This window comes from Hyalella azteca, unplaced genomic scaffold (assembly GCF_000764305.2).
Source record: "Hyalella azteca isolate HAZT.00-mixed unplaced genomic scaffold, Hazt_2.0.2 contig3869, whole genome shotgun sequence".
Lineage (NCBI taxonomy): Eukaryota > Metazoa > Arthropoda > Malacostraca > Amphipoda > Hyalellidae > Hyalella > Hyalella azteca.
In genome coordinates, this window is record NW_025934101.1 from 92587 (window position 1) to 103336 (window position 10750).

Sequence of the window (10750 nt, forward strand, 5' to 3'; positions counted from 1 at the left end):
GTCATACTCTCAGGACACACTTGTCATACTCTCAGGACACACTTGTCATACTCTCAGGACACACTTGTCATACTCTCAGGACACACTTGTCATACTCTCAGGACAAGTATAAGAGAAGAAGGGTAGTAGCAAGAGTATGACAAGTGTATTTTAATATATTTTTTATATATTTAATATATTGTATAATAATATATTTTATTAAATAAGGTTAGTAGCTTACAAAAATCTTTTGCTGGAAGATGTACGTCCATTTTTAAATGAATAGGAATTGTATCCCGAATAGAAGGAATAGAATGGTTCTGGAATAGAATAGGAATTGAATAGGAAAAAATAGAAATATTGCAATAATAGAAATAATATATAATAGGAATAATAATAATAATAGGAATAATAATAGGGATAATAGAATAAGAAAATGGAATAGAATAGGAATAGAATGGAAGGAATAGAAGGTTGACATATTCAATTACATTGAGGTGTGTTTTTTATAGTTATTTATACTCACATTAACTGTGGGGCCTGTAGGCAATCCAGCCTGTGGGCAAGAAAAAGCTTAATTTAATATACATTAAATACATTAATGATAATAATGATCGTTAATATACTTTAATGATAATAATGATAATGATGATCGCCCGACAACATATGATCAGGCTCGTAATGTAGACATTTCAATGGAAATTAGTGGAAATTTATTTATTTCATTAACTATTATTATGCTATATACCGTTTGATGTTCAAAATGTATATTTAGAAATATTTGAAGTTTATCTGGATGTAATTGCGCAAAATATTGTACTAACTGAAACACGCGAGCAAATAAATAAATATAAACAAATATATTATAATATATTTGATATATTATATATATATATTTTAATATATTTTTTATATATTTAATATATTATATATTAATATATTTAATATATTATATATTTATATATATAATATATACTTTGTTTTTGTATATATACTTCCACTAACATTTGTTGCTGGAACAAATGTTACTGGAACAAATGTTACTGGAACAAATGTTACTGGAACAAATGTTGCTGGAACAAATGCTACTGGAACAAATGCTACTGGAACAAATGCTACTGGAACAAATGCTACTGGAACANTTGGACAACCAGGTCTTGGAAGGTTTGCAACAGCAAGCTCGGATCGATGATATCATCAGGATGATTATTTCCTAATGATATTTCTAATTGTACTTAATGATAGATTATAAGCTCATTTGATATTATTCGATACCCTTTCCCTTTTTGTGACAATCCATGATCTTTTGAAGCAATCTGGCGTCACCTCTCGAGTTTTTTAGGCATTTTAAATTAAATTTTAAAGATGAAGCTGATAAATATCTTCACCGTAACACAAAATCTTGCAAACAATGGCAAACTGGCTAACTGATGTGATTGGCCAGTTAGATAACGATATGAGATTAGTGGAACGTATAAAGTGAAATGCGAATTTTTAGTATTTTTAAAAAAGTTGTATTTGTTCATTTTTGAACATGTACCCAATACTTATGCTTGGGTTAATTTTTCTATTTTGTTTAATAAATCTAAACACTGCTTACTTTTCAATATCCATTCTATACAATGTTTCTAGTATCATTTGCAATAAAGTGACCAAGTATTAGGTAAAATATTATCTTGCACGTCAACTTGAGATATGAAGAAAACTGTAATCCAATAATTTTGCGTGTAACATATATTTATTATATATATATTTTATATATATATAAAAGAAAACAATATTATTGATGAACTACATATAATTTTTATTACCTGGGCCTCCATGGACAGCGCTGTCAAGACACCCACAAAAATGAGGGGGAGAAAAGCTACCATATTGCCCTGAGAACTATACTTCTATTAATATATATATTAATTATTAATAATTTTGTTCAATAATATATGTTATTGTACACCAGAAGAAGATAGTGGAGAAAAAATTTTAATTAGTATTCTTTATACGCTTTTTATTAACATAAATTATTGAACACCGGACGAAGCTAGCGGAAAATTTTTTTTAATTAGTATTGTTTAGGTTATTATAGCAAATTTAAGTGGAGAAAAATTTTTAATTAGTATTGTTTAAGTTATTATAGCAAATTTAAGTGGAGAAAAATTTTTAATTAGTATTGTTTAAGTTATTATAACAAATTTAAGTGGAGAAAAATTTTAATTAGTATTGTTTAAGTTTTTATAGCAAATTTAAGCACCAGACCAACGTTACACCACGACGTCCACTGCACAAGTGAAGGGGGCAGCGCCCCTCGGGTGGCTACATCCCCCCCTGGGCAAGGGGGGCTGTATTAACCCCCAACTAACTCCCCATTAACCCCCAAATTACCCCCACTAGTCCCCTCACTAACCCCATCGCAGGTGTTTTCGGAAAACCGGGTGGTTCACGTAGCACTTAATACCATTTGTATATTGATGAAAGTCGAAAATTCTGAAAACAAGTGGTAAACGCTAGAAAACCAGTGGTAAACGCTAGAAAACAAGTGATAAACGCTAGAAAACAAGTGGTAAACGCTAGAAAACAAGTGGTAAACGCTAGAAAACAAGTGGTAAACGCTTGAAAACAATTGGTAAGCGCTAGAAAACAAGAGGTAAACGCTAGAAAACAATTGATAAACGCTAGAAAACAAATGGTAGACGCTAGAAAACAAGTGGTAAATGCTAGAAAACAAGTGGTAAACGCTAGAAAACANCACGGGCCATACGGTGAGCCTGTCACGGGGCCAGTCACGGGGCCAGTCACGGGGCCAGTCACGGGGCCAGTCACGGGGCCAGTCACGGGGCCAGTCACGGGGCCATAATATATATTCACCTTACCAATAATTAAATGCAAATATTTTAAATTTTATTTTCACTTTTTCAATATGAAATTATGGAACGATTTATTGTTAATTAATTTGATAGCTTAAATAAATAATAATGATAAAGATAACGATTTATATTATCTATAATATTATATCATCACACTGTAATATTAATAATTAATATTATATTGTATTATATTATATTAATTGTTAATATATTATTTTATATCAGGGGTTGCCCCGATGAAAAAGATAAAGATTAAGCTCGTCTTTAGTGATAAAGATTTAATGATAAATAAAGAAATATTGTACACTATATAGATCCATTATTTTATAATATCATTAATATTAGTAGCAATAATATTAATATTATTGGTAATAATAATGTATATTAATATATAGTATATTAATAAATATACATTTATAAATATATATATTAAAAATATAAATAAATATATATAATATTAATATATTTTATAATATAATTAATTAGGGGTTAAGCAAAGGGAAATTAAGGGTTAAATAAAAATTAATTAAAATATATATTAATATATATAATTAATATTAATATAATTGTTAAGGTTCTACGTGGTGACAGACGACCTCCTCCTGTACACCCGCCTGGGGGGCGCCATCGCCCCCTGGCCCCCCCACCACCGCCTCAAACTGGACCTACAGGTTAATGGGGTAACCATTAGTATCAGGGTAATGGGGGACTGTTATATGTAATGGGTTAATGGGGTGACCCATTAGTGACAGGTTAATGGGTTAATGGGTTAATGGGTTAATGGGGTAATGGGGTGACCCATTAGTGATAGGGTAATAAGTTACTGTTATATGTACTGGGTTAATGGGTTAATGGAAGCAACCCATTAGTGACAGGTTAATGGGAAGAACAAATTTATTATTTCATGTATTACTTTCATCATCAATTGCAATATTTTATTGTAGATCTACTCGCACGTTAATTAAATATTATAAAATAGTGCCTGTAAATAGATATGTAATATATGCAGATTGCATACTGAATATTTAGAGGCATAATATGTAGATAGCTTATTATGTGTGGTAGATAAGATCTACCACGATACTATTAGTAGAGCTTGACAATAAATTGTAAAAAAGTATTTATAAGATATATAAATATATAAAACCATATATATAATTACATTTTATCTGTAAGTAGACAATTCTACCTCGCAGTAGATCCTAGTAGAAACCCCATTATCTACTGCCCTGTAAGTAGACATGCCCCCCCAGTACCTCCCCACGTGGGGGGATCTACCCCCTCATCTACGTCTACTGGAGGACAAGTTCCGGCCGTGCAGTTGCCAGCGTCTACTTCTACCTCATCTACTCCCCCACGAGGAGGCCGTCATCTACCTCGACACGGACGTCATCTTCCTGGCCCCACCTGATCTATTGTGGGCCCAACTGCGGGCCTTTGGGCCCCACGCCGTCCTGGGGGGCGCCGCCCCCACCATGATCCAGCGGGGGGCCCAGGAGGCCGCGGTGGGCACGGCGATATAACCCCCCTAGATGTAACCCCCCTATTTTAAAAGTTGCAACCCCCCTTCAGGCAACCCCCCTACAGGCAACCCCCTACAGGCAACCCCCTACAGGCAACCCCCTACAGGCAACCCCCTACAGGCAACCCCCTACAGGCAACCCCCTACAGGCAACCCCCTACAGGCAACCCCCTACAGGCAACCCCCTACAGGCAACCCCCTACAGGCAACCCCCTACAGGCAACCCCCTACAGGCAACCCCCTACAGGCAACCCCCTACAGGCAACCCCCTACAGGCAACCCCCTACAGGCAACCCCCTACAGGCAACCCCCTACAGGCAACCCCCTACAGGCAACCCCCTACAGGCAACCCCCTACAGGCAACCCCCTACAGGCAACCCCCTACAGGCAACCCCCTACAGGCAACCCCCTACAGGCAACCCCCTACAGGCAACCCCCTACAGGCAACCCCCTACAGGCAACCCCCTACAGGCAACCCCCTACAGGCAACCCCCTACAGGCAACCCCCTACAGGCAACCCCCTACAGGCAACCCCCTACAGGCAACCCCCTACAGGCAACCCCCTACAGGCAACCCCCTACAGGCAACCCCCTACAGGCAACCCCCTACAGGCAACCCCCTACAGGCAACCCCCTACAGGCAACCCCCTACAGGCAACCCCCTACAGGCAACCCCCTACAGGCAACCCCCTACAGGCAACCCCCTACAGGCAACCCCCTACAGGCAACCCCCTACAGGCAACCCCCTACAGGCAACCCCCTACAGGCAACCCCCTACAGGCAACCCCCTACAGGCAACCCCCTACAGGCAACCCCCTACAGGCAACCCCCTACAGGCAACCCCCTACAGGCAACCCCCTACAGGCAACCCCCTACAGGCAACCCCCTACAGGCAACCCCCTACAGGCAACCCCCTACAGGCAACCCCCTACAGGCAACCCCCTACAGGCAACCCCCTACAGGCAACCCCCTACAGGCAACCCCCTACAGGCAACCCCCTACAGGCAACCCCCTACAGGCAACCCCCTACAGGCAACCCCCTACAGGCAACCCCCTACAGGCAACCCCCTACAGGCAACCCCCTACAGGCAACCCCCTACAGGCAACCCCCTACAGGCAACCCCCTACAGGCAACCCCCTACAGGCAACCCCCTACAGGCAACCCCCTACAGGCAACCCCCTACAGGCAACCCCCTACAGGCAACCCCCTACAGGCAACCCCCTACAGGCAACCCCCTACAGGCAACCCCCTACAGGCAACCCCCTACAGGCAACCCCCTACAGGCAACCCCCTACAGGCAACCCCCTACAGGCAACCCCCTACAGGCAACCCCCTACAGGCAACCCCCTACAGGCAACCCCCTACAGGCAACCCCCTACAGGCAACCCCCTACAGGCAACCCCCTACAGGCAACCCCCTACAGGCAACCCCCTACAGGCAACCCCCTACAGGCAACCCCCTACAGGCAACCCCCTANAGTTACACCTGTCTCTTATACACATCTAGATGTGTATAAGAGACAGCACCAGGACCTGCTCAACCACGTCTTCAACCAGGTGATTGGCAGCACCAGGACCTGCTCAACCACGTCTTCAACCAGGTGATTGGCCGGGCCAGGTGATTGTTGGCTGGGTCAACCAATTGATTGGTTGGCTGGGTCAACCAAACATTTGGTAGTTTGCCTTACACTCAAAGAAGTGAGGGAGACCTTGTCCGAATAATGATGCCCTATTGCACTTATGTATGTCATCCTGACCCGGTATAGCCCGGCGTATCAAAGCTACGACCGCTCTCTCTGCTCATGTTGTGGGATAGATAGTGAGTCACTATGTGGACAAAAGGACTCTCTTATTTTTTAGAGCATCTAAATTATATGTATCCACTGGAGGATGAAACTGCATCCGCGAATTTAAATTGTGGATTTATATTAATAAAATTTTTCATTTAAAATGTTGAGCTATATTCCATTTGTTTTGTTCAAGGGGCATAACTCCCTGCCCTTACTCCACCCCTACTGTCCCTCCCTCCCCCGCAGCGCCCGCCCTGCTCCACCCCTAAAGTCCCGCCCACTCCCGCAGCGCCCCGCCCTGCTCCACCCCCTCCCCTGCCCTTGGAACTTCAGGTGGCCGATGTGCGAGGCGACGCAGGAGCGCTGCCCCGCCCTTCTACAGGGCGGCGCCTACGCCGTCCACGGCATCGGGGGCGCCTTCGTCAGCCGCGCCCACCCTGAGATGGTCGTAAGTCATCATACGCCCACTCGATGAACGTTTACCGTCCATTTCTGCCCATTTGAAGGCTATTTCTCGAACATTTAATGTCCATAAGCCACTCACCTGACGCACATTTTACACCAAATTTCCGCCCATTTCACGCCTATTTGAACGGCATTTTCCTCCCATTTACCGCTCATTTAATGTCCATTCACCACCCATTTCCCGCCCATTCTTCACCGATTTCCCTCCCATTTTCCGCACTATATACACCTGTTTCCTGCCCATTTTACACCCCTTCCACGCCCATTTGTCGCCCATTTCAGAAGTTCCACGCAACGTGGGCATCATGGCAGCTGACGGGCGCCAGGGGGGCGCTGGCGGCAGCGCTGCAGGGGGCGTTGGTGCCCCCCGGGCCCCGCGTGGGGGCCTGCGCCCACTTCAGACCCCTGGTCTACCTGCTCACCAACCAGCTGTGGGCTGACAGCCCCCTGTACCGTCATTATTATGATGATAGTGATGATAGTGATGGACGATAGTGATGATAGTGATGATAGTGATGATAGTGATGATAATAAGAGATGATAGTGAGAAATGACAGTGATAGATCACAATGATGGACGATAATGAGATGATTTTAATGGATGATAGTGAGAGATGACAGTGATGGATTAAGTGATGGATTGCGATGATGGATGATAGCTCATCGCCCTTGATAGATGATCATCTGGTTATGATGCTATTTTATTCGATGATGATACAGAATAAAATACTGAAAGACAATAATGTATGATAGTGACGATAAGAAGAGATGATAGTGATGGATCTCAGTGATGGATGATAGCCCATCGCCCTGATAGATAATCGTTAAGTTATAATCCAATGTTATTCGATGATGATACAGAATAGAATAACAAACACTTAATATTATATACATAACAATAAATAGCAGAAAATTCGTATCGGCAAAAATATTTGATATATTTGATAAATAAAAAAATATTTGATATATAAAACTGTAATCAACATAACACAAATGTGATAGCCTAGGACGCACGTTGCTCTCTCAGAGAGAAATATCAAATTTATTTACATTGGAGAACTGTTGAAACGTTAACGTNAGTGATGATAGTGATGGATGATAGTGATGATAGTGATGGATGATAGTGATGGATGATAGTGATGGATGATAGTGATGATAGTGATGGATCTCAGTGATGGATGATAGTGATGGATTACGATGATGGATGATAACCCATCGCCCTTGCATGATAGTGATCGTTGCGTTATAATACAATGTTATTCAATTATGATACAGAATAAATAAGAAAACACAATAATGTATACATAACCATTCAAACAACACATAAAATTTTATAATACATAATACATAACAATAAATAACAGAAGATTTGAATCGGCAAAAATATTGTACTGTATTCAACATGAATGTGGTAACCACAAATAACACACAATTTTATGTATACACATGTATTAATTTTATTATTCGATAATTAAATGAATATTTTAGATTTAATATAAATTAATATAAAATAATTTCAAAACTTACAATGAATTCAAAACTTTAATATAAAATAATTTAATATAAATTTAATATAAAATGAAATTTATGGTTTGATGAAACTTAATCATATTTAGAATTTTTTCAACTGTCGGAAAAAATTTAGAAAAATCGTTTGCAAATTTTTAAAATAACTGTGTCTATTAATTAAGGGTTAAGTAATGTGTCTATTAATTAAGGGTTAAGTAATGTGTCTATTAATTAAGGGTTAAGTAATGTGTCTATTAATTAAGGGTTAAGTAATGTGTCTATTAATTAAGGGTTAAGTAATGTGTCTATTAATTAAGGGTTAAGTAATGTGTCTATTAATTAAGGGTTAAGTAATGTGTCTATTAATTAAGGGTTAAGTAATGTGTCTATTAATTAAGGGTTAAGTAATGTGTCTATTAATTAAGGGTCAATCAAGCCTCAACACGTGACGTCATCAGTGACGTCATCGCCCCCAGCCAATCACAGCCGCCGTTACTTCCGCTGTAGCTGCCGGCCACGCATCTTATATTCATTTCTTTATTATATATTTTATTTTCGTTTAATCGGTTGCAATTGATAAATATTGAGTGATAATTTTTTTATATATATTTTCGTATATTTTGGGAAATCCTGAATGTTGAAATTGCCTGGAAAAATTTTCATGATTTCTTTGAGTGGCGCATCGAAAACGAGTGAAAAAGAGCGAAAGAAGTACTACCTTAAAAAAATTATTTATGCATCTATAGTTATAAATCTATATTTTTTCTATATCAAAACAATAATTAGTTATAAATATTTTATTTTTAATGATAAAATGTTTATAATTTTCGTTATTATTATTTTTTAAAACATATAAGAAACATAATTATTATATTTTTACAGATTCTTATATTTTATAATAAAATCATTATGTAAAATATATCAAACAATCAATTTTAATTACCCTGATATCGTCTATGTGTGACGTAAACAGTATCAATGTAAATTATAAACAAACATCGAAGCTCTGCATATAAACCTCCACGTCAATGCAGATCAGAACAAACATCACGATTGCATAATTAATGCGAACGACTGCCAAGCGGAAGCCTGCACCGAAACACATGAAGTAATTAGCGCGAATTTAGAAGATTTTTGGTGACCCTCAAGCGACGAACCAATCAGCGGCCAGGATTCCTCGCGCATCTGGCAGGCGGGAGAAACAATTTCCCGAGCGATGAGCCAATCAGCGGCCAGGATGCACGCGCCTCTGGCAGGCGGGAGAAACAATTTCCCGAGCGACGAGCCAATCAGCGGCCAGGATGCTCGCGCCTCTGGCAGGCGGGAGAAACAATGAGCCAATCAGCGGCCAGGATGCTCGCGCCTCTGGCAGGCGGGAGAAACAATTTCCCGTTTTCTGTTCAGTGTCCGCCGAGGCGACGTCGTGAGAGGTTGTGTGTCTCTGGTGCTGCGCTGCCGCCCACGACCTTGGGTTCTGGTTCACCTGTTTTGTGGTTGCCGTGTTTTTCATTTAAATTAAGAACGTAAGATACGACGTAGTAAAGTAGGAGGAGGTGAAGTGTATTCCTACGTCCGTTCGCTGTAAGTACTCCTACACAGTACACATGTATAGTTTGTGTAGTGTAGTGATATTGCAATGTGTGTTTTGTTGGCAGGTTGCCCTACGCCTTCTCGTCTTACACTCAGAGAAACATGGACACTTTGTCCAATTAGCGATGCACATTTTTCTTTCATATAGACACCTCGAATTAATTTGGCTTGAAATAAGGTCGTTTCGGTGCTCAAGCAGCAAGTGTGTCACTAATTAGACAATTTGACACACCAATTGTTCTCGGTGTTCACTCTAAGCTACCAAATGCACCATGCATTCCCTCTGGAAAATTATTGGGTAATATTGTCAACATTTTGACACATTTTCTTACCCAAATAATTAGCAGAGAATGTAGCACTGATACGCCTTTTTAAGTGACAAAAGTGAGTCCGGATGACCCATACAAGGGCAAAAAGTTGATCACTTTTTGATCAAGATTCCAATCATTTCTTCTGCGAGATTACAAAATACATTTCATACAAAAAGCTGAGTCTTTCAGCTTTTTTTGGTAACTATATAAAAAAATTATATTAAATTATATAGTTCCCAAAATTATATTTTCAAATTCGACAAATTTCTATTTTTGAAATAGAGAAATAAGAATTTTCGGAAAATTTTCCACCTTTTCAGCATTTGTTTGCAATTCTAACTATGACGTCACATGTGGTCTTTTTCTTAATAAGATGAATTAAAAAAGTTATGAATACTAATTCTATTTTATAAAATTATATTTATAACAGACTTATTGTCGTTTTAAAGTGAACAAATTTATAGGTTTGAGAAGACTTTCGTGTTCAATTCTACTAACATTATTAAATCTAATTTTATTTTACAAACGGCTGAACTGATACTGTTAAATATGTTTATTTAACCCTCAAATAAACGTGAAATCCTAAAGAGAATAGTGACGGTAACTGAGGGGTTAGTGGGGAAGTGGAAGTTAAATCAATGTTCCCCACATTCCCCATGTTCCTCTCATGTTCCCCATGCAACCCCAACCCACCCACGGCCCCCGCCCACCCCTCTCCCTCAACC

The 10750-nt window shown here is 39.7% G+C and overlaps 1 protein-coding gene across 1 annotated transcript; it reads left to right on the top strand.

Moving 5' to 3' along the window:
* Window positions 1–3414: 3414 nt before the first annotated feature.
* On the top strand, window positions 3415–7119 carry LOC125177652 (glucoside xylosyltransferase 2-like; the record flags this gene model as incomplete). Its single annotated transcript, XM_047879809.1, is given in 5 exon segments — window positions 3415–3511; window positions 4094–4345; window positions 5882–5962; window positions 6441–6599; window positions 6899–7119. Coding segments are annotated over 5 exon segments (802 nt in total), but the record flags the coding sequence as incomplete, so codon positions are not given.
* Between the last annotated feature and the right edge of the window lie 3631 nt (window positions 7120–10750).